This window comes from Salvelinus alpinus, chromosome 32 (genome assembly GCF_045679555.1).
Source record: "Salvelinus alpinus chromosome 32, SLU_Salpinus.1, whole genome shotgun sequence".
Classification (NCBI taxonomy): domain Eukaryota; kingdom Metazoa; phylum Chordata; class Actinopteri; order Salmoniformes; family Salmonidae; genus Salvelinus; species Salvelinus alpinus.
The window spans coordinates 8384075-8409550 of NC_092117.1; the positions used below are offsets into that span (position 1 = coordinate 8384075).

Here is a 25476-nt window from a genome sequence, read left to right on the forward strand (position 1 = left end):
ACTGAAGGGTATCACTGGCACCCCCTGTGGTCTTAGCTATTCAGTTAGCTTTTAAGACATGACTGTGACTCTAGCAGACATTTTTAATCACACCCTCACAGTGCATAAAAACACTTAGAGGCGTGATATCTTGAAACTGCTCTATTAATGATTTAATTTAAATGAAACACTAAGAAAATGCAAGGCAAACTAATACTTAACAGAAATCTTTTGGGACATTGCTTACCTTTGACGAGTTTTCCCATTTTGGTACCATTTCAAGAGAGAAATAGCATAATTTGCAGATAAGTACGTTTTTACACTGTAGCTATACTCACTCAAAGCAAATCCCTCAACTGTTTTGTTGTTTTGCATTCCAAGCACATTTTGGATTAATTGCAGTGTCGCATTATTCAAAACTGTTATTTTACGCACGAGTGTGCGATTTGGTGCTAAATGTCGGCATAGATGGCTAATTGTCAGACTTTGAACTTAAAAATCTTTTGGCTTAACTTAAGACGACGTAAAAAAATAAAATATGAAAAAGGCTCTGGGCAATTATATCAGATGAGATTAATAATGTTTACCAGATGGTACTGAAAGAGAATCTGCTTGGATGATAAGTAGGTGATAATATGAACGACGTAGAGTAGAGTTAAACTCAGGTGATCTTATCAAAGGCATCATTAGCTGTATTTCACACCCATGAGAATGCTTCTCCTCTCTAGAACTAATCTTTATTAATAGGCATGCAAAATGTGTTAAATTAAACTAAATAATACAGCAGTTTACTGGCAGACTCTATGATGCCCCTGATATTCTGTTATTATACATTTTGTTTGAAGTGACTGTGCAGCTTGGCACTGTTGAGGGAGAGTGTGTGGTCGTTCAGTGAAATTCTTTTGAGGAAATCCACAAACCAGATTCCTTATATTTCACTGTTATCCCATCCAATTAGCTACCAGCCAGACATTTAAAAACATATGTGTTGAATGGAGCTGGTGGCTGAGGTCTGGCATCTAGTGTATGTGTGTGTGTGTGTGTGTGTGTGTGTGTGTGTGTGTGTGTGTGTGTGTGTGTGTGTGTGTGTGTGTGTGTGTGTGTGTGTGTGTGTGTGTGTACATGTGTGTGTACATGTGTGTGTACATGCATGTAAACCTTCGTGGTTGCACATGTAAGCTATTGTGTGTGGGTGTGTGTATGTGCGCAATGCCACCCGTTTGGCTGTGTGTGGGCACAGCGTGACCATATGTTCTGTGCAGTAGCTCAGTTTAACCTAGCACAGCACAACCAGGCATGAGACACAGCCAGAGAGATAGAGATCAGATACTCTGCGAGTGGGGGCTAAAACAGCACTACGGCTTAAATGCCAGCAGTGTGAACACTGGTAAAGATCATCAGTCGCACAGAATACACTGAAGGAACAACAGCACAGAGAGGAGGTGAGAAATTCACAGAATACACTGAAGGAACAACAGCACAGAGAGGAGGTGAGAAATTCACAGAATACACTGAAGGAACAACAGCACAGAGAGGAGGTGAGAAATTCACAGAATACACTGAAGGAACAACAGCACAGAGAGGAGGTGAGAAATTCCCCCAAACATGCAGTGTTCCATCCTGGGGAAAGAAGAGACGGGAGCGGTGATATTTGTGGAAGTAGCCTCTCCTCCTGAGGGATGCTGCATGTCTGAGTCAGTTCTAGTGAGAGTGTGAGTGGAAGATTAGTGTGTGTGTTTGTGTACGTGTGTTTGTGTGTGTGTGCGTGTGTGCATGTGCGTGTATGTGAGTGTGTGTGGCCTGAATGGAGTCGCTCTCTAAATCCACACGCCGTCTTCCCAGTCAAAGCGACAAGCGGTGGAGTCAGGCTTCCGCTGTGCATCTTTCGTTTCTTTCTGTCTGTGGGTGAAACAAGGACAAAGGGAACCACTGAGCCCTGCGGCAGCCCGGCACCTACACCTCCAGCCACCGGGAGGCACTACAGGCAGAAGTTGAATAGCCCCCCCAATGGTAGAAGCCTTGCCTAGGGATATGTGCCAGTACCCACCATATTGGAATTCAAAGCGTGGGAATCCCAACATAACTGTTCACTACATCAGGATAGCTAGCTGTCCAGCACTCATTTGGTGAGAGCCACAGACAATTGTCATGTAGCAATAGCTAAATATTGTCGTGTAGCAAAAGCATATTGCAGTTATTGCTGGTGTGACTGTCATTGTTATCCACAAGTGTATAACAGTAAAACCAATAACAGTAAACCGATTTCTCCAGGATTCTAATTCTAATCCCGTAAATGGCATTCCTATGCACAAAACAATCCTAACAGATGCCTACATGAAAAATGGCAATTGAGGCTGATTACTGGGCTGGAAAAGCACCCTCTAAACAGTGGATGTGAGGGGCTGCCAGGGCGCCTGTTACAGTGCAGTGAGAAAGGGCCTGTGAGGGAGTGTGAGATCGGTAGTAATAGGAGGGGCCTTTGCATATGCAGTGTCACGTCGTAGGGTTGTACTCCCAGAGGAGAGCAGAGGAGAGCAAGGACAAGGCCAATGAGAGAGAGAGAGAGATAGGGCTGAGAGAGAGAGAGAGAGTGGGTGAGAGATAGGGCTCAGAGAGAGAGAGAGATAGGGCTGAGAGAGAGAGAAGGCTGGCGGCATTTCCATCCCAACCCTAAGTGGCCCACTGCTGCTCTGAGTGCCGCTCACAATGTCACATTCCCATTGAGAGCTCACTTTCTCAATGACAATCGCTCCCTGTCTATCAAGCCACACAGGTTTGGTTTGGAATTGGCTCACTTCGATAAGCCTAGTCATGCTCATCGACCTCTGTCACAAAGGAACAGCTTAGTCATCAACGGAATGCCTTGCTTTTCTCCCCCATGGCTAGTCCCATCTGAGATCGCTGAAAAGCTGCACTGGGCACTGCAACCAAGCTAAATAATAGCTGCGCACAGTAGATAGTATTAGCTAATCATAAGAGGACACAGTCAACAAACATGCTGAAACACACAGACACGAAAGTAAACATGCACACACACCAGCACAAGCACGCGCACATGCACACAGTAGCTGATGTGTATAACTACCTACTGAAATATTGCAAAACAATGCCACTTCAATGCCAGAGGAGTGTTTTTCCCTGTCTGCATATGTAGACTGTAAAGTGTAGCTGACGTGGCATCTGTCATTTGGGACGGGCCAGCAGGAGGTATGATGGAGTAACAGTGATTTAGTGTGACAGGGACACAAGGCCACAGTATCCATCACAGGAGAGTGGCCTACATACACTGACTCCAGAACTACCCCACCAATCCTGACCCTTCCCCCTTTACAGTGCAACCTATCACAGGCTGATCTACAGCATGCCACTGCACCAAAACAGGATGTCAACTTATGGAGAGTAATAGACAACAACAAGTCTGCCAGGCAGGAGCACTGCCCTATTATTCTTACACCAAAGTGGGTGCATTTGAATCTTGACCATAACAAGCTGCATTATCTTAAAAAAAAAAAATAGACAGAGAGAATTTTAGGACAGAATTAAATGTCCAATCTCTGATGAACTCTTATGGTATCATAGAAATGTCATTCCTAGAAGAGAGATTCTCATTCAAGTCAACGTTCTGTAACAGGAGGACCGGCAGCCATATTGAAGGTATGTTGTACCCATTAACCATGGAGTAAAAGCAGGAAGTTCATCCTTCAATGTGTGCTTTGTTTTCAAGTCATTCTATTTCTATGTACTGTACCTTGCTGAGTTGGCTGGCGGGGGAGCTGCCGCCGTTGACCGTGTGACATTTGAAGTTGAGCAGCGTGTCCCCGATGGCATCCTGGTTCCTCTGACCAGAGAAGGGTGGCAGGGGGGCTCTCTGTACTGCCATACACGAAAGACCCCGGAAGTTAGACGGCCTGATCAGAAAGGCCTCCATGGCTATGTTTGGGGACACCTGGATGGAGTCAGAGCGATAGGGAGAATGGGAGTAAGTGAGTTTATCTTCCTGGTCTGAACATAAATGGCTGATCCTTGAAAGTGTCATTCTGAAGTGTCATTCTGCACTGAATCGATAAATAGATGTTGATGAAAAACAAAACAAATTTGCTGATCATGCTGAGCTGCGAGACTAAAAGGATGATGAACTACAGCAGGCCTGGGCAATTGTTTTCCATGGAGGGTCACATTAGAATATATTTTTGCCATCACAGGCCAGAATTATACAGTTGAAGTCGGAAGTTTACATACACTTAGGTTGGAGTCATTAAAACAAGTCTGTCAACCACTCCACAAATTTCTTGTGAACTAACTATAGTTTTGGCAAGTCGATTAGGACATCTACTTTGTGCATGACACAAGTCATTTTTCCAACAATTGTTTACAGACAGATTATTTCACTTAGAAAATTGGAAAATTCCAGAAAATGATGTCATGGCTTTAGAAGCTTCTGATAGGCTTATTGACATCATTTGAGTCAGTTGGAGGTGTACATGTGGATGTATTTTAAGGCCTACCTTCAAACTCAGTGCCTCTTTGCTTGACATCATGGGAAAATCAAAAGAAATCAGCCAAGACCTCAGAATTTTTTTTTTTAGAACTCCACAAGTCTGGTTCATCCTTGGGACCAATTTCCAAACGCCTGAGGGTACCACGTTAATCTGTACAAACAATAGTACGCAAGTGTAACACCATGGGACCACGCAGCTGTCATACCACTCAGGAAGGAGACGTGTTCTATCTCCTAGAGATAATCGTACTTTGGTGTCGAAAAGTGCAAATCAATCCCAGAACAACAGCAAAGGACCTTGTGAAGATGCTGGAGGAAACAGGTACAAAAGTATCTATATCCACAGTAAAACGAGTCCTATATCGACATAACCTGAACGGCCGCTCAGCAAGGAAGAAGCCACTGCTCCAAAACCGCCATTAAAAAGCTAGACTACGGATTGCAACTGCACATGGGGACAAAGATCATACTTTTTGGAGAAATGTCATCTGGTCTGATGAAACAAAAATATAACTTTTTGGCTATAATGACCATCGTTATGCTTGGAGGAAAAAGGGGGAGGCTTGCAAGACAAAGAACACCATCCCAACCGTGAAGCACGGGTGTGGCAGCATCATGTTGTGGGGGTGCTTTGCTGCAGGAGGGACTTGTGCACTTCACAAAATAGATTGCATCATGAGGGAGGAAAATTATGTGGATATATTGAAGCAACATCTCAAGACATCAGTCAAGAAGTTAAAGCTTGGTCACAAATGGATCTTCCAAATGGACAATGACCCCAAGCATACTTCAAAAGTTGTGGAAAAATTGCTTAAGGACAACAAAGTCAAGGTATTGGAGTGGCCATCACAAAGCCCTGACCTCAATCCTATAGAAAATGTGTGGGCAGAACTGAAAAAGCGTGGGAGAGCAAGAAGGCCTACAAATGCGACTCAGTTGCACCAGCTCTGTCAAGCGGAATGGGCCAAAATTCACCCAACTTATTGTGGGAAGCTTGTGGAAGGCTACCCAAAACGTTTGACCCACGTTAAACAATTTAAAGGCAATGCTACCAAATACTAATTGAGTGTATGTCAACTTCTGACCCACTGGGAATGTGATGAAAGAAATAAAAGCTGAAATTAATAATTCTCTCTACTATTCTCTCTACTCTATTATTCTGACATTTCACATTCTTAAAATAAAGTGCTGATCCTAACTGACCTAAGACAGGGAATTTTTCCCAGGATTAAATGTCAGGAATTGTGAAAAAACTGAGTTTAAATGTATTTGGCTAAGGTGTATGTAAACTTCTGACTTCAACTGTACATCATGTGTATGACTGTGTTGACAGATATATCTACTGTAAATCACGTCCAGATATGCTACTTATTTTACTTTTTTAACATGCACAGAAATAAACCACATCCATGTCCTCCTTTTTGTAGGTATTTTCATTATTAAACATGCAATGAACTACACTGAGGGAAAAGTACACTGTGCATTCAGCACCACGGACAGAACTCTTGTTAACGGGTATGCACAAAAACACAAGAACGAGAGAGAGCTCAACATTACACTTAAATTACTCAATCAGTTTGAGGAGTGAAGTCTCTGATGGGCATTGACTAGAGCATTGAAGTCAGGTATGGTTTCTGACGTCGCTATGCACAGGATTGCTGAGAGGTGAGAGTCAGTAAGAGATGATCTGTGCCTTGACTTGTTATATTTCATCACTGAAAATGTCTGTTCACATAAATAGGTTGATCCAAACCCTACAAACATTTTCTGAGCATGACTCCTAATCTTTGGAAAGTTTTGTTCATCGAGAGATGCATAGAACCTCGTCAGTGACATTGTTTTGAATAGTTCTCCAATCACTGCATCATACTGAAGATCGATAAGCTCAAGTTGCAGGTCAGTTTGTAGCGTTATCCACATTGAAGGTGAAAGGAGAGGAAACCAACAGCATGTCATTTTCCAACACTTTGAAATCCTCAAAACAACGATAAAACTCACCGTTCAAAGCACGCAGAAGCGTTGTATACTTCTCCCGTTGGTCATCTGATAGGGAAGAGACTAGTAGTGTCAGAAGGTGGGTGAGATTGTTGGCTTCTAGTTGGCGGGTCAAGAGGAGTCATTTTCCCTTGAAGACTTTGACAAGGCTGTTCATCTGATGTGTAAAAAGGCCCTTCCCTTGTAGTTTGGAATTAATTTAATTCATGATGGCCATGCTGTCCACGGTGAAGGCAAAATCAGCCAACCATTCAACTCAGCAATCTCCGATTTCCGGTCCAACACCCTTTTAAGCACCTTCCCCAAATTCAGACATCTCACGTTTTTGTGGTATGGGAGATCTGCATGACATGACTCTGTCTCTTCCCACAGTGAGACAAACTGCCTGTGGTTTAAAGATGGAGCTCTTATGAAGTTTACCACTTTAGTGACTGTATCCACAACATGGCTAATTTTCAGAACACATTTACAGAGTATCTCCTGATGAATAATGCATGCAGGAAAAAAAATTCTGATCTGGGTTCAGCTCAGCTATTTGATCTTGTATCCTTTTCAAAAGGCCAACATTTTTTCTTGTCAAGTTTGGGCGCCCATCAGTGGTCACACTGGATAACTTTTCAAAACTCAGTCCCAGTTTTGCCACACACTTATTAACCTCCTCCAATAAATATTTCCCTGTGGTTGTGCTCTTCATTGACTGCGGTTATGCCTCGTAAGAACATCAACAATTGCGCCGTGTCACGTGCATCACTGCTCTCATCCAGGTACACGGAGAAATAGGTAAAATCCTTTACCTTGTCTTTCAACTGTTGTTCCATATTCTCTGCGATGCCCTCAACACGCCATGTTACTGTTCGTCTTGACAGGGAAACATTTCCAAACAGCTTTCTTGTCGGGGCAAAGTATTGGTGCAGAGTCAATTAAACATTCTTTCATGAATTCGCCCCTAGCGAATGGCTTGGTATGTTTAGCAATTTTGTGGGACAGTACATAGATAGCTCTCGCAATTCCATCGTTTGCTGAATGCAGTTTTGTGAAAAGACCTTGCTGCTTTTACAACTGAGAAAGCAATTATTTCGATGCACTTGCCCTCTGCTCAGAAGACATATTCCTATATTTCTCTGTATGCTTCGTCTGGAAGTGTCGGGACAAGTTGTAGTCTATCAAGACAGCGATGCTCTCTTTGCACACTAAGCACACAGCTTTCCCTGATACCTCAATAAATAAATATTTCGATGTCCACTCTTGCTGGAACAACCTACATTCATTGTCAACTTTCCTTAACTTTGAAAAACTAATTTCTAGCTAGCTACTATTTGTAACTGTGACGTGTCTGTCAGCCTGTCAGTCACTGTCTGTCCTCGTGCAGTTGTTATTTATACGTGTCTTCAAAATAAATGTCCCACAGGTGGTGGGAGTTAAATCATTAAACAAAGGCGAGAATTCATTGGGCTTTTAATTTCAATAACATCGCAAATTCTTCATGTGATCTGAGCATGATTCCGTGGGCCGTATTGAGTCAGGTTGCGGGCCGCATACGGCCCCCGGGACGGCCTTTGCCCAGGCCTGAACTACAGTGAGTTCCAAAATATTTTATTTTGAGCTGACTTTGGATATAAAATGATACCGCACTTTGGAATTGAAATGAAACAATGACTATGAGGTTAAGGTGCTGTAAGCTTTAATTTGAGGGTATTTTCATTAATATCGGGTGAACCGTTTAGAAATGATTCTTGAGTGAGAAAGTTACAGACTCACAAATATCATACCCCCCCCCAAAAAATGCTAACCTTCCCAGTTGTTTTAATGGTGAGTGGCTAGCATGTCTTGGGGTATGATATTTGTGTGTCTGTAACTTTTTCACTTGTTATTATTCACAATTCACTCAGGATTATCCATGATCATGGTGGCATCCACATTAATGTAGAAGTGTTTAGAAATATATTATATTCTTATTTACAATAAAAGTGACTCCATAATGACACAATACATTTGTCACGCATGCTCCCGCTCCCCCTCTCTAGTGCTCTCTGGCGCCAGGCGGCGGCGGCCCATCATTACGCACACTTGTCACCAACGTTGCGCGCATAAGCGCATCATGGGACTCACCTAGACTCTATTACCATATTGATCGCCTCCCCTATATCTGTCATTTCCTCAGTTTCTTCCCCGTGTCTGCACTAATGTTGTTTTATTCCCCTTGTCCAGACGCTGTCCATGTTTTATTTCATGTCCGTTATTTATTAAATATTCACTCCCTGCACTTGCTTTTCATCTCCCAGCGTCTGTCATCACAACAATATTTATCATTCATTTCTATTGGGCACAAAATGATTTGAAACATAACCAAAGCAAATGCATCCAACACATGTGTAGAGACACACGCTTGATGTAGTCATTCTGTGCCGTGAATATGGGACCAACTACTTAACTTATTACTACTTTTAATACACATATCAGTGAATTTCTCTTTTGGTCCCCTAAAATGGGGTCTGCACTTTAAACTCACAGTCATTGTATGATTTCAAATCCAAAGTGCTGGAGTACAGAGCCAAAACAGCAGCAACAACAAAAAAGTCCCTGTCCCAATACTTTTTGACCTCCCTTAAGCTTTGATTCCAAAACCAACCTTAGTAACACTTTAAAAGTTATCCTTTTAAGGGGTTTAAAGAGTGACCAGTTAGTTTATCGACGTTTGTGTGCATTTGATGTTTGTTTACCTACCTTTGATATGACCTGCGTGTCTATGGTGAGAGCCAGGTCGGCGATGCGCTCCACACACTGGACAATGCGTGTACATGCCCTGGCCTCGTTCTGAGCCATCCACAGGATGTGTTCCTCCACCAGCATCATGTTACTGGCTATGTCAGAGATATAGTCCCCTAGCTACGGGATTGAGGAAAGGAAATGATGAGGGTGGTGATGGTGACTGTATTCATTATATAAAGATTGTCTTTCGATTAGCGGCTCCAATGGGGCATAATCACTTAGTTGTGATTACAGTTGAACTATTTACATCAAATTCACAGTTTCTTTATTCTAACTGTTCTGTGGAGAGATTGGGTTGGCATTAATCAAGGTGTATCTGGGCATCCAAGTATTGTTAGGTTTACTAGTAGGACCCTGTGTTGAGGAGAGCTCAAAATAATGATCTTCTCACATAAAAAATGTAATTCCACTACACTACTCTGACCTCATTTGTGTGCAGACCCTATAGTTGCCTTCAGTCGTATAAAGCAGGGGTATTCAACCGGGAGTCCGCAGAATTACTGCAGGGGGTCCGCGAAAATGTACAATACCAGTCAAACGTTTGGACACACCTACTCATTCCAGTTTTTTTTTCTTTAAAAAAAAACTATTTTCTACATCGTAGAATAATAGTGAAGATATCAAAACTATGAAATAACACACATGGAATCATGTAGTAACCAAAAAAGTGTTAAACAAATCAAAATATATTTGAGATTTGAGATTCTTCAAAGTAGCCACCCTTTGCCTTGATGACAGCTTTGCACACTATTGGCATTATCTCAACCAGCTTCATGAAGTAATCAAATGGAATGCATTTCAATTAACAGATGCGCATGGTTAAAATTGTATTTCTGGAATTTCTTTCCTTCTTAATGCGTTTGAGCCAATCAGTTGTGATGTGACAAGGTAGGGTTGGTATACAGAAGATAGCCCTATTTGGTAAAAGACCAAGTCCATATTATGGCAAGAACAGCTCAAATAAGCAAAGAGAAATGACAGTCCATCATTACTTTAAGACATGAAGGTCAGTCAGTGCGGAACATTTCGAGAACTTTTAAAGTTTCTTCAAGTGCAGTCGCAAAAACCATCAAGCGCTATGATGAAACTAGCACTAATGAGTTCCGCTACAGGAAAGGAGGACCCAGAGTTACCTGTGCTGCAGAGGATAAGTTCATTAGAGGTACCAGCCTCAGAAATCGGCAAATAACTGCACCTCAGAATGCAGCCCAAACAAATGCTTCACAGAGTTCAAGTAACAGACAAACCTCAACATCAACTGTTCAGAGGAGACCGCGTGAATTAGGCCTTCATGGTCAAATTGCTGCAAAGAAACCACTACTAAAGGACACCAATAATAAGATGAAACTTGATTGGGCCAAGAAACATGAGCAATGGACATTAGACTGATCTGATGAATCCAAATTTGACATTTTTGGTTCCAACCGCTGTGTCTTTGTGAGACGCAGAGTAGGTGAACGGATGGTCTCTGCATGTGTGGTTCCCACTGTGAAGCATGGAGGAGGAGGTGTGATGGTGTGGGGGTGCTTTGCTGGTGACACTGTCAGGGATTTATTTTGAATTCAAGGCACACTCAACCAGCAAAGCTACCACAGCATTCTGCAGCAATATGCCATCCCATTTGGTTTGCACTTAGTGGGACTATCATTTGTTTTTCAACAGGACAATGACCCAACACACCTCCAGGCTGTGTAAGGGCTATTTGACCAAGAAGGAGAGTGATGGAGTGCTTCATCAGATGACCTGGCCTCCACAATCACCCGACTTCAACGCATTTGAGATGGTTCTGGATGAGTTGGACCGCAGAGTGAAGGAAAAGCAGCCAACAAGTGCTCAGCATATGTGGGAACTCCTTCAAGACTGTTGGAAAATCATTCCAGGTGAAGCTGGTTGAGAGAATACTAAGAGTGTGCAAAGCTGTCACCAAGGCAAAGGGTGACTATTTGACGAATCTCAAATATTAAATATATTTTGATTTGTTTAACACTTTTTTGGTTACTACTTGATTCCAAATGTGTCATTTCATAGTTTTAATGTCTCCACTATTATTCTACAATGTATAAAATAGTCAAAATAAAGAAAAACACTTGAATGAGTAGGTGTGTCCAAACTTTTGACTGGTACTGTATATCAAATAATAATGTTGAAAAAGTGCATTTTTTGTCATTTTTACTTTGAATGTTTTTATGAATATCGCTAGGAACAACAGAATAGACTACCAAAATCTATGAAATCTATTCATTTTAAAATGTTCTTTACATCACCTGATGATAAGACAAGATGTTACATTTTTGGGGGGCTAACATAGATTTTTGGGGTGGGGGGCTAACATATGATGAGGATCCCTCGGTCTCCGGTTTGCCTCACCAGGGGTCCCCGGGCAATAAAAGGTTGAAGACCCCTGGTATAAAGGAAATACATTTTGAATAGATTAGGGGGATAGCTGAACTACCTCTTCATTAATTTAGCTCTCAGGTGCATGATTGTCATAAGCAAGAAAAAAAGGATGAACGAAAATGCACAGCTTTTCCAAATTAATTTTGAAGGCTAGTATAGCGTGGACGGTGGCAGGCTAAGACTCCTTTATTCCTAGAGGGTGAGCACATTTAGCGTAATGTACGGTTTCTCAAACCGAGTTCCGTTAACCTGCGGATCCCTCCATTTAAGCCACATGTGTCAAACTCATTCCACGGAGGGCCGAGTGTCTGCGGGTTTACACTCCTTTTACTTGATTGATGACTTAAGGTCACTAATTAGTAAGGAACTGCCCTCACCTGAAAGGAAAAAACCAGCAGACACTAGGCCCTCCATGGAATGAGTTTGACACCCCTGATTTAAGCTGTCATCTGAACAGTTTCAGGTCTATTCTTGCAAATCACTCCTCAGAATTTGGCAAATCCCTGCTTTCAAAACACTGAAAAGCACTCACATCTCACAGGCTTAAATAATACCAGGTCAGGAATAGCAGCTAACAATATATATAGTTTCCCCTCAAATTGCATGTTACCAAATTGCCTCACTGATGACATCTCAGAGAAATTAGCACCCAAAGTCTAGCATTTATGGAGCTGGAGTCAAGTAGACTAGCCAGCTACCGGGGCAAAAAGAGACATCATATGTGCCTTTCATTGGACTATAAACGGCTCGTCCAAAGAAAACAGTTTGGGGTTCTTTATTCTGTCTCTCCAGAATTTCCCAGGGATTATTTTATGACATTTGCGGGGCAAAAATGCTTGATTTTGCCAGAGGAATTCTGACATTGTGCATGGCAATATGCAATGCTTTTGTCCAATTTCTCCGGAAAATGCATTGATGAGGGACAAAGTTTGTTGATGTGTGACTTGATTGAACTATATTATGCGTTAAATGTGTGGAGATTGGTTGAAATTGCAAGCCCTCTTTTTGTACTGTTTTGACTGCTTTATGCAGATATAGTGCAGTGATTAGTCAAATTTGCAATTCCTCTTACAATATGCGGAGAACTGTTGATTTAGCAAAACAATTACTGCTGCATGGAGGCTGAGGGTAAATGCTGTGTGTTTGTGTGTGTGTGTGTGTGTGTGTGTGTGTGTGTGTGTGTGTGTGTGTGTGTGTGTGTGTGTGTGCATTCTTCTGTGCGTGTGTGTGTGTGTGTGTGTGTGTGTGTGTGTGTGTGTGTGTGTGTGTGTGTGTGTGTGTGTGTGTGTGTGTGTGTGTGTGTGTGTGTGTGTGTGTGTGTGTGTGTGTGTGTGTGCGTGCGCGCGCGTGTGTGTGTGTGAACAGCGGCTAAGTCCTGCTATCATACGTACTTCTCTACGCTGGTCCACCAGGCGAGTCAGCCTCTCCACCAGGTGTGTGACAAAGATGACATCCATCACATCGCTGAAGTCCCCCGCCCTGCTGGTGAAGGCTACCAACTGCTGGGCTAACGGCTGGGCATTGCTGGTGTTGATGGTCATCTGGTAATAGAACAGTGATTGGGTTAGAAGAGGCTAGATCACTTGGATTTACACAGATGCATTTCATATGTGTTATAAAATAACAGTTTGTATGTCTTCCTATGGGTATTAATCAAGCCAGATATTACCTCAAATAAAAATAGTTAATGATTCAGATTATTCCGTTTTAGACCCCCTTGTCTCGCGTTGTCTCTGCTAGTGAGAAAAATGTCCTACCTGGGTGAGCTCATGCAGTATGCGAGTCACCTTGCTGGCATATGGGCACTGGGTATAGTCATCCTCTGCCCACCGGCCTGCCCGGTCACAGCGTCGCCAGGCCTTCTTCTCCCTCTGAGTGCGGTGGTGTGAAGCGGCACCAGAAGGGTGGAGGGCATAGCCAAATGTGGATGGAGCACAGGGCAGGAAGGCCAGTATCCCTGCCAGGGTCTTTGGCCACCTGTCACAAGATATGGTAGCAATGTCTTTGTCACCGTGATCAACAATAAGCCTTGATTTCCTGACTACACTACATAGATGTGACACGTTGCCTTGTTATTATGTCGCATTACTAAGGTATCATTTATTGTTGATTGTTGATCTGCATGACATGTAAACAAACATAATGGCACTGGATATTACATATACAGTACATCTTACTGTAGTCTATATCTCCCTGAAAATACCCTCAAAAACACCAATGAAAACAAGCTTGTTTCATTTCAACAATGTCATTTTGGCAATTTTTCATAACGTGAAAACAAAAGGGAGTAAATTGAGGGAAGACTGAGGATACATCTGTTGTTATGTTCAGAGGAACCTGTCCTGCTTTCTCCTCCTGTCATCATGGCACCGGCTACTTCGTAATCTATGGCACTAATCCCCCCCCCCCGATAAAAAAAGGGTCTCATTTTCCAGCCCATTACACCACTGCTTAGCAGAAACAAAGCCTCTCTGCTCGCTGAAGTGGGTTGTAAAAGTACAGGAGCAGTTCATGGCAACAATGGAGCATACATGGAAACAAGACTGAAGGGAGAAAAGCAGACAACTTCTCAAGACTTCCAGATGGACAGGGACAGGGACAGAGACAGAGGGAGAGGTGGAAAGCAGACCTGGGTTCAAATATTATTTGCCATCATTAATGTGCTTGATTGAGATTGCCTGACGCAATGGAACCAGTTGAACAGTTCCCATCTGGCACTCCAGGCAGACTGAAGCAGATGCTCAAAGTATTTGAACCCAGGTCTCGTGGAGAGCCTGTTAGCTTTTCAACTCATAAGGCTTTAGCTGGATGGGAAAATGCCAGTCAGAGACTAATTGGAATGTTTTATAGAAAGCTACAGTATAAAGCTGGGGTACAGATTTATTAGCATTTTGGTGATTGATATGAAACACATGGATTCCTAATGCGTGGGGATAACTGCTAGCTAAACAGTACTTACATTCCATGGATTTTGTTTTCATTTGACTGTTTACTTTCTTTGTTATCTAATATTCTACAGTCGCTTCCTACTTGAGCAGAGCTGAGTTTAGCGAACCATTGGGCTTTCACATTGCACATTCTCAAAACACTGACTTCTTGACTGCCAACATGAGGTCAGGCATGTTTTAGGCTACCTTGTTGCACTGTAGTTGACCTTTGACCTTGTCATTCAGTCTTAATTTAGTCTTTGTTTTTGGTCTGGTTAGAGCACCCACCTGAAGTCCCCCTTGTTGCTGTTGACCCTGTCTGCTGAGCAGTAGGGTGCTGACGTCTCCAACACAAGGATCTCCATCTGTCTGGACCTGTTGCCACGGGAACTGGTCACCTGGCACTCCCAGATGCCAGACAGGCTGTGGTTGATGTTGGAGAGGACGACCTCGCTGGAGGAAAGAAGAAGACAGATCTACTGCATGAGTTTCCGTGTGTGTGTGTGTGTGTGCGTGTGTGCGCGCGTGCGCGCGTGCGTGCGTGCGTGTGTGCGTGCGTGTAACCACGCAAGAACTACTCAATTCAAGAAACACTTAGAATTGTGAAACTTAAAATAGTGCTGTTACAACGACTTAGAGCTGTGGTCGTTACATGCTTTGGTGATTGGCATTTGGAGCATGTCTCCTTTGTAAGGAGGATTTCTATTTGAATGGCACGTCCCTGGTTATAAATAGAATACATACATGACAATGACAGCAGATTATAAAGTATTGCGAGGCAAAAACCGCTATCTCCATAGAAATACTGTATTTCTCAATCCCAAAGAGTTTCATAAATTCAGCCACGTGTAGAATCGGACCCATAGCGCTTTCGGATCACGCCTTTGTCCACCTCCGCTTTGACCTCTGCAAAAACATCCCGAGGTCAAAGAGCTGGAAATTCAACACCTCCATGCTATCAAACGAAGCATTCCATACATTGGTAACTACATGGATAGACAACTACACACAAGACAACAAAGATTCTCCTGTTTCTCCGGCCACAATGTGGGACGCTGCTAAAGCCACACTAAGAGGTCATCTAATTGCATATGCTTCCTCTAAGAAAAAAGCAATGGAAGCACACAGGCTAGATCTGGAGAGGGAGCTGGAACGCTGTGAAAAAGTACATAAACAATCCACAGACAGCACCTCCTGGAGTCAACTTAAAGCAGCCAAAGCCAAACTGAATTTGGACTATACTCGGGAGATTAAAAAAAAAGTTTTCTTTACTAAACAGAAATACCATGAGTATAGCAATAGGCCTAGTAGATTGCTTGCTTATCAATTAAAAAAAGAGCAGTCAGAGCGTACAATTATGGCTATCCGAACAGCAGAGGACGAGGTCACATATGACCCAAAAAAGATCAATTTAACTTTTCATGATTTTTACTGCAAACTATATACCTCTGAGAGAAAACACACGGAAGCAGAACTCCACTCCTTCCTAGAGGGAATCTCGCTACCTAAACTATCAGAGACTGACCAAGAAGATCTCAACTCCCCCTTCACTCCTGAGGAGATCCTGGAGGCAATTACCTCCATGCCACCTAACAAGTCCCCAGAACCAGATGGATTCCCCAGAGAGTTCTACAAAGCTTTTTGGCCCCAGCTTAGCCCTATTTTCATGCCAATGCTGGAGGATTTTTGCAAAAACGGAGTTCTCCCAGACTCAATGCGCACAGCTCGCATTACAGTGTTGCTCAAAAAAGACAAGGACCCCCTATCCTGCTCCTCCTTCCGGCCCATAAGCTTGTTGGATTTCGACTACAAAATAATTACCAAATTGCTGGCCAAAAGACTAAACACAAAATAATAAAAGCGGACCAAACTGGATTTATTAGAGACAGATACTCTTCTGATAACATTCGCCGTCTTTTTGATATTATTGATCAAGTAAACGCACAGAAGACCCCTGTCCTGCTGGCTTCACTGGATGCTGAGAGGGCGTTCGACAGGATGGAGTGGAGCTTTTTGTTCTCAGTCTTAGAAAAGTTCAATATGGGCCCAAACTTTATTAAATGGATCAAATCACTATACTCTCATCCAAATGCCATGGTGACTACTAACGGACTGAACTCTGACAGATTCCCTTTGGGACGGGGCACAAGACAAGGGTGCTCGCTATCCCCCCTGCTCTACTTGTTGGGGGCGGAGCCTCTGGCAGAGTTGATAAGGAGCAATTCAAGTATTACAGGTGTTCCTGCAGGCGGCCTGCAGCACAAGATTTCGCTTTACGCGGATGATGTCTTGCTCTACATATCCAACCCTGAGAAATCCCTTCCTCCCATTTTAGACACAATTGCTCAGTATGGCACGTTTTCAGGTTATAAGATAAATTTTAACAAATCCACTGTCTGCCCTCTCAATATTACACTCACCAGTTCTATGAAGACACTATGCCCATTCCAATGGAAGACACAGGGGTTTCAATACCTTGGGATATTCATAACACCAGATCTGAATAGGCTTTTCAAGGAGAATTATCTTCCACTCCTGGATCGAATCAAAAACAACCTCCAAACCTGGATCTCCCTCCCAATTAGCTTAGTAGGAAGAATTAATGTAATCCGTATGAACATCCTCCCTAGACTGAACTATTTATTTCAGATGCTCCCATGCTATCTCCCAGCTTCCTTTTTCAAAACAATTAACCAAAGCATCACCAAATTTATATGGGGCAATAAAAAACCTAGGATCAAGCTCTCCACTCTATCGAAACCTGAATCTAAGGGCGGTCTTGCCCTTCCCTCCCTTCAATTGTACTACTGGTCTGCCCAAATCCGCAACATGCTAACATGGATCACAAACAGACAAGAGTCAACGTGGATCCAGATAGAAGCCCAATCCTGTGGTTCATTGCCACTAAGCTCAACTATATTCATTAATAACTTTAGTGAAGTGGGCAACATAGCCAAAACATTTGTGATTTACAGCACCCTACTAGCGTGGAGGGACTGTAAGAAATACCTGGGCATCTCCTCCCAAATATGCTCTCACTCGCCTATAGTAGGCAACCCAGACTTGCCAAAAGCCCTGAGGGATGCCAACTTTAATCTTTGGCATACTCTAGGAATCAGGACCTTTTCAGACCTATTTCATCAGAAGACCACTACACTGAAATCCTTTCAAGAGCTCTGCAGTGAATTCAATGTGCCAAGATCCCATTTTTTTAAATATCTTCAAATTAGACATGTCATCTCCTCATTTACTTCCAAGAGGAGGTTTAGAACTCAGTTGAACGAAGTTGAAACCCTTCTTGTCACAGCACAATCCATTAAAGGCAAAATATCCTATATCTATAGACTCCTTTCTGAGAAAGGAGGCTCCTCCTTTACTCCTTTGAAAATAATCTGGGAAAATGACCTTGGTCTGACTATCAGTGATGAGTTATGGGCGGAGGTTTGCGACAGGGTATACTGCTCCTCTACTAATGTAAAAATGAAAGAATCGAATTACAAATTTTTGTACAAATTTTATTACACTCCCTTGAGACTCCATAAAATGAAAACAGACATTTCTCCTAACTGTAAAAGATGTACCTCTGAAAGTGGAACCTATATGCATGTATTTTGGAGCTGTAGAGAGATTGCCAGATTTTGGCAATCTATACATACTGCTGCACAGAAAATACTAGATGTACAGTTTGATATGACCCCGTGTCTCTATCTTCTTAATGCCCAGCAGGACTTTGTTCTTGATCCTGACAGAGAAAATTTGCTCATGACCATTACATACTTTGCTAAGAAATGTATCCTTCTATTGTGGGCCTCTAGTACCTCTCCTACATTTAAAATGTGGATTGACCAGATTGTTGACTTTCTCCCTCTTGAAAAGCTCACTTATGACCTCCACAAGAGACAGCCCAAGTTTGATAGACTCTGGTCTCCACTACTCCACTATATCTCACATTGGACAGAGTGAATGGGGGGATCGGGGAGGTGAGCAGATGCGTGTTGTGTAAGGTGCTGTAAAATCTAAAAACTAATCATTGGCTCGTCATCTCAGCTAAGGCTGGAAATAGCAAATAAGAACCTTGATAGTGCTGCTGCAAGTTCTACATTTTAAATTTTGTTATAATTATTATTTGTGTGTGTGTGTATGTATGTATATGTAGGTATGTATATATGTATATATATATATAACATTTTTTATTTTTTTATTATTATTATTATTTTTTTTTTTAAAGTCTGTCACATCTGTGAATGTGGAATGTGTTTGGTTGGTTGTTTGAAAACTTAATAAAACTTTAAATTGAAAAAAAAGAAATACTGTATTTCTCAGCACAAAGCCAAATGTATTTTTAATTACTAACGCATAATAATTTCCATAAAATCCACATTTCCATGTGGCACCTCAGACAATTGACTGCTTTGCTCCACTATTTCATTGAGCAGCGTTCTGTGTTGAGCTGAAAAAAACCAGCCGCGGTTTCCCCCCAAAAACACGACTTTTCAAATCCGACTTAGGAACAATACTATGCCATGGGTGTTTGACAGTTGACATTCAAATTGTAAGTGACAGGCAAGAGAAGGCACTTAAATCTTCCACAGTAAAAATGATTAGTTGCTGAGTGCACTCTGATGTGCCAGAGAATAATCCTTGACAGCGCCTCTGAACAGAGGAAATATTTATTCAGCGACATGAAATATAGTTCCCTGTGGCTTTTTTCCCCCAATACCCTCAAATTACTCATCTTACTTGTCTCTTGCTGTTGTGTTTCTTTGAATTCTTTCAGTACCATAGCTCTGAATCCCATAGACATGACGACACTAATATTTTAAAAACCTTTACCCTTTTCACACTATCGTGCTGATCCGAACCCAACTGTGCTGGCTTGGACATCTTCTTTAAAATGTTCCTTTTCAGCATGGTTCAGCAAGTATGGTGGATGGATGTGTACCCCGGCCAGCTTAGTTCAGTTTGTCTCGGGTCAGTTTGGCTCAGTAGTGTGAAAAGGTCTCTAGATTCTAATCTACAGCTTGGCGGCTTTCAAAGTCTCGTATCTTCACATGAAGGTAAAGAACATAAAAGGTAAAGAGCTGAACACTGTTCTAATTCCCTGAATCAACTTTTCTCAATGACTTTGCCTCAACGACACTCTCTGCGAGGAAATAAATAATGAAACACCGATTGCTTCAATCTCTTCATTTTGCTCACCACTCATTTCTGATGGGGATTCCAAAGGGCTCTAAATTCAATGTTGAACTCTTTGACTGAGATGATGGCATTCTGTGTGGAGTGGTAGAATGGAGGGGGAGTCGAGAGCTGTGAGAGAGAGGCCAAACTCCTGGGTGTTTCGCAGCGCTTTTAGCTAATCAAAGGGGGACTATCACGTCCTTCCAGATGTTTGGTTGGTGCGTAAAACATGTCAATTCAGATAAGCAGAAAACTGTGATGGGTTCGCACTCAGAAAGATGTCACATAAAGCTCACTTTGTTTTTAGATTTTAAAAATGATTTTCACTGAATTAGGGATAGTGTACACAGACATTTCCCTGATGCAGTGAAAGTAATAACACAGTTGAAAAATTAAGCAAACTTTATGAGACATCTTTTAAGTGCGCAGCCATCACACTTTTTTTTTGCAGGGCTGTTAGCTAAAAGCTTTAAACACTGATCGTGATTTCATCGGCTGGAGCAGAGACAAGAACCTGAGAGGCTTTTGGGATTTGAGTAAAAGCTTGCGCTGAAATACAGTATGCTTTACCCTGCAGGCGAACATCTTATGAATGACCTAGGCTACTTCTGTACCCTTTACCACTGAGCAAAACATCCGTCTAGGTCGAGATAGATGTAGCTAGATGTACTGTAGCTAGATTAGGGTTGCAAAACCACCGGTAATTTACCAAATTACCGGAATGTTCAGCAATTTAGGCAATTAACGGGTAATCTATGACAATCTATGGTAACTTTCGTAATTTGTACTTGAATAATAAAAAAAGTTTATTAATCATATTTTCTTAATCTTTACACTGGTGTTCATTAGTTTCTAGTGGATAGACCATATGGCTCAAGAGAAAATAGCCTAATTAACTCTGCAACTACTCCTACTATTTACTGTTTTCAGAACTGCCACCACAAAAACATTTACAACAAAGACATATTGACATAGCAAAATAAATAAAAGTGTGTAAAAATCTGAAGGATATTTCATGCTGAAACTCTCATATTAAACACGAACCGTATTCACTAAATGTATGGGTTATATTTAGGATAATGTTTTAGCGTTGCCATTAAATGGTTTATTTCAAAATCATCTTATTTTATTGTTTTATATATTTTGCATGTATTGAAAATTCTGGAAGTTTACTGGTAAACTTATAAAGTTAACAGTATTATACTCTCCCTTTGCAACCCTAACATAGATTCATTATTCGTTCCTCTTCCTTCGTTTAGCTCCCTTAGCAATGCCCAAATAGACAATTATACCACACTGTACATCAGAGGGACTGTTAAAGTGAGCACTGTGTGAGTCAAATCCAGTGCAGTGATGTTGAATAATCCTATGATAGCATGGGCAACCCAGGGTTGCTGCTGCTACAGCCTCGGTTGTCTCCAACACCACAGGAAGAAATAGAACACAGCTCTCCCTCCCTATAACAGCAGCGTTCCTTTCAAGGGACACAACCACAAAGTAGTGCATCAACTCTCCAGTCAGGTCCTAAATAGAAACCCTCTGAGCTTAATCCAATATCAGCCAGTCTGATGTCTCCATTGCAAGCAGCTTGCTTGTCTTTCATTTCTAGGAAAGAGAAAACAGGAGAAGAAAGCCTTGAAACATATTATGATGATAATGACATGATGATGATTACTTAAAGATTTGATGATGGCAAAGAGGACAATTCATTCATGACAATAATGAAATAAAGTAATAAAATCCATGTAAATGTAACTGCAGAGGAAGTGTGTGTGTGTGTGTGTGTTCATTAAGATTAGGATTAAAGTGATTGTTCACCCAAATTACAAAATGACCTGTTGGTTTCCTTACCCTGTAAGCAGTCTATGGACAAGGTATGACAGCAATCCATTTCCCTGGATGCTGTGCTCCCTGCCGCCCCTGTGCTCCCTGCCGCCCCTGTGCTCTCTGCCGCCCCTGTGCTACCTGCCGCCCCTGTGCTACCTGCCGCCCCTGTGCTTCCTGCTGCCCATGTGCAAGTCTATGTGTGAGAGACTGAGACATGAATAGTGTGCAGAGGACAGTTACATCATTGGTGAACAGGCCAACCCACACATACTGTACATTGGGAAATATATCTCCCCATCTTCTCCTCTCTTCCTCTCCCAGCTCTTTCCCCCTCTCGGTCTGTACTCTCCCCCTCTCCTCCCCCTCCCTCTTTCCTCACTTCCTCTCCCCTTCTCCTCCACTCTGCCTGAGCAAGGCAAACTCACCGCTGAGGGCTTAAATAACAAAGTGGCAGCTAGATCGTAAACTCTTCCATATCTGCTACACAGAGCTCAACTGAGACCCGGATAAACAGATTGCTGGAGCTGGAGCTGGACAAACTGTCAGTCAGCTTATGGGTGGTTTGATGATTTGATAGATTTTTATTTTTTAGTAAAGTCATCCTCACACTAAATCATAACTATGAGAGGGAGCTGGGAGCTTGGAGGGCGAGACAGGGGCACAACACAAAGTAATGACCTAAATCCACACGTAGCACTGCACTATTGTAGAGCTCTCTGTACCTAACGCTTCCCAAGGGCCTCATTAGGAACGTTGATGCTCTCACGCTGATGTTTAACTATTTGTTTTCATAATGCCTGCTGACAAGACAGTACACTTTGAAAGTGTCCCCTCCTCAACAACAAACCAACATTCCAAAGCTCTGGCAATGCTCAGCCATTTTACAAGAGGCTCAATGCCACAGAGTTGGTTTCCTACTTCCTCTAAGTAAATGCATGGGTGCTTCCAAGCATAAATTGAGTTTAACAGCTACTGTATACAAATAAACATAGGAAACAGAATAAAGATAACTTTGTGTATGGGGACCATAGTTAGCAAACACCATAGCGTAACACCACTAACTATTGGGACCATAGTTAGCAAACACACACGTGAATACACACGCGCGCACGCGCATACAGACATACTGTGCACACACTAGTGGTACACAACCCGCAGTCCACGCGGTTATATCCGCGAGGATATAAAATATTGAGAAAACAATGCCTAAAAAAATCCATAAATGTATCATTCTTCTGCAATTCATATAGGTTACATTGAGGTTTTTCTTTGATCATGTTTTATCTGTCAGTGCGTACGCCTAAGCTTTAGGGTCTAACTGTAGGCCAAGCGCCAAATACACGCCAAGCTCCAAATGCTTTTGGGAACTTGGGCAGAACATTTTGCTTGCTTTCTGGGAGAACCAGAAATGCACCTTCCCTCAATTCCGGTCTCTTGCAAAGACAATTCTAGTAACAAGCGCATTCCAGCATCTAGTGCATCGAGTGAACGCACCTTCAAAAGACAAAGTAGGCAATTATAGCCTCATAACTGGACAGTGGGTACTTAGATTTTCTAAACTTTATGTTTTGTTATAGTCTATTTATTTTCTAAACCTATTATTTGTTTAATTAGATTTAATTCATATGCTGGTATAGGCTATTAACCGACACAGGCAGTCGGCCTACAAGATGTCCATTTATTGTTTCACATTTTGTTTTCTTTCGGCAAAATGATAGGGTTGCAAAGTTACCGGTAATTTAGCAAAGTTACCGAAAAATTGATTCATTTTGGTAATTCATTGTAATTTTGTTCATTTATAATTGAAAAACTTTGTAAAAATTAATATATAGTATATTTGTAGTATAGTATAAATGTTTTATTACTGTGTCCATATTGTCCACGAGTTTCTAGTGGATAGACCATATGGTTAAAAATAAAATAGCATAATTAATCAACTGCCACCAGTTTGGTGGCAAAACATTAACAACAAATACATATTGATATAGTAAAATAAATAAAAGTGTGTAAAAAAAATATAAAGAATATTTAATGCTGAAAACCTTATATTAAAGCCCAATGGTATTCACTATATTTAGGATAATGTTTAACAATTATTTTATTTTATTATTTTACATGTGATAAGGACACACTGAGGACCAGAGATAATTACAGACACCTGTGATAATCTGAAGTACCCAAAAAGGCCACTAGTTGTCTTGTGATAAATTCTCCCCAAAACTTAAGTTACCAAAATTCTGGTAGTTTACTGGTAAACTTAAAAAATGATCAGTAATATACCCTTCCTTTGCAAGCTTAATCCTAAGGCTTTTCAAATTAATAGGCTTAAATGCAACAAAAAAAACATAATTTAAAAAAATTAATTGTTCAAGGGCAAAGAAGCCTAATTGTAGAACGCTTTTTCACAAAACATGCACAAGGTGTGATTATTGTTTGACTTTTTTTTCACAAAAGCATGCGTACGGTGTCAATTTAAGCTATTGTTTGACATTTGTTTGAACAAAACATTAGGTTACTCTTCAATAGTCCTAAATATTCATATAAATGTTGAAGCAAAACATCCTTGTTCAATAAATGTTCAAGAGAAAACTACATTGTGAAAATGTATTCACAATAAAAGGAAGTTCATATGCAGTGTGTGCATTCATTGAGTTATTCATTGAGTTATTGAGCTTGTTTTGGCTGATTTAATTGGGCTACAGATGAAAACAATCGGCTTCCTTCCACTTGGGAAGCACTTTTTATTGACGCAGAAGAGCTAATCCATGCATACATTTTCTCCAGAATCGATTATAGCAGTGTTGTACTTGGGGGCCTGCATGCAATCTGACGCAAACAAAGAAGTCTTCCCACATCCCCCCATCCTTGCTGATCTCTTTTGGCTACATGTTCCTCAAATAGCGGATCCAGGTTCGATTCCAGGCTATGTCGCAGCTTGCTGACCGGGAGACCCATGAGGCGGAGCACAATTGGCCCAGCGTCATCCGGGTAAGGGGAGGGTTTGGTCGGCTGGGATGTCCTTGTCCTATTGCGCTCTAGTGACTCCTGTGACACATTGGTGCGGCTGGGTTAAGTGCGCATTGTGGCTCTTGACCTTTGCCTCTCCTGAGTCCGCACAGGAGTAGCAGCAATTGGACAAGACTGCAACCATCAATTGCATACCATGAAAAAGGGGTAAAAAACAATTATCCTCCTCGCCTACTGTCAGACTTACTCTCCCCCTGTGAACATCCACGCACCCTATGTTCAAGTGACGACAAACTCCTCCATGCCCCCAGGACCAGGCGTGCACAATGGGGGACTGTGCCTTTTCTTCCAACGCACCACGCCTATGGAACTTCATTAATCTCAGGGCTGTTCAGACTGTTGGAGCTTTTAAAGCAGGCCTGAAGACTCATCTCTATCGGCTGGCCTACCCTTCCTCCTAGACTTTGATTGTAGCTTTCATGATATGGTTAGACATATTTGAATGATATTTTATGCACTTTGAGATTATTCTTGTATAATGAAAAGCGCTTTGCGAATTGTTGGGTTCTAGTTTGAAATACTTGCTATACTAGAAGTTAATGGTTACATGTATGAGGAATGTAGATGGTGGGGTCAATGGAGGTTGGGAAAGGCAATCACATGGTTGCAGTCACTGATAAGGCTGTACAGCTGTGGAGCTAGTGAGGAATGTGAGCCGAGGTCAGGTCAGGTCACATGAAGGGAGAAGGAACAGTTTATTACCCACATCCCTTAACTTCCTGCCTAGCAACAAAGATGTAGTGTTTAGAGAAAATGAGGAGATTCTGACTAAAGGGGGTATAAATACTTGTACGGCTGGAAGCATGTCTTTGAGGCTGTTTGATACAGAAGGTGAATAAACTTGGTTTGAGCTTGTTCTAGTTGTCCATTTTTACTCTG

At 41.9% G+C, this 25476-nt stretch overlaps 1 protein-coding gene across 1 annotated transcript; it reads right to left on the reverse strand.

The window, feature by feature from the left end:
• Positions 1-1376: 1376 nt before the first annotated feature.
• Positions 1377-24433, reverse strand: LOC139562166 (adhesion G protein-coupled receptor A3-like). Its single transcript, XM_071379567.1, has 7 exons — positions 24378-24433; positions 14854-15018; positions 13396-13615; positions 13030-13179; positions 9197-9358; positions 3728-3925; positions 1377-1394 (listed from the first exon to the last, which is right to left on the reverse strand). The coding sequence occupies exons 1-7, from the start codon at positions 24431-24433 to the stop codon at positions 1377-1379; spliced, it is 969 nt and encodes a 322-aa protein (XP_071235668.1).
• Positions 24434-25476: the final 1043 nt, after the last annotated feature.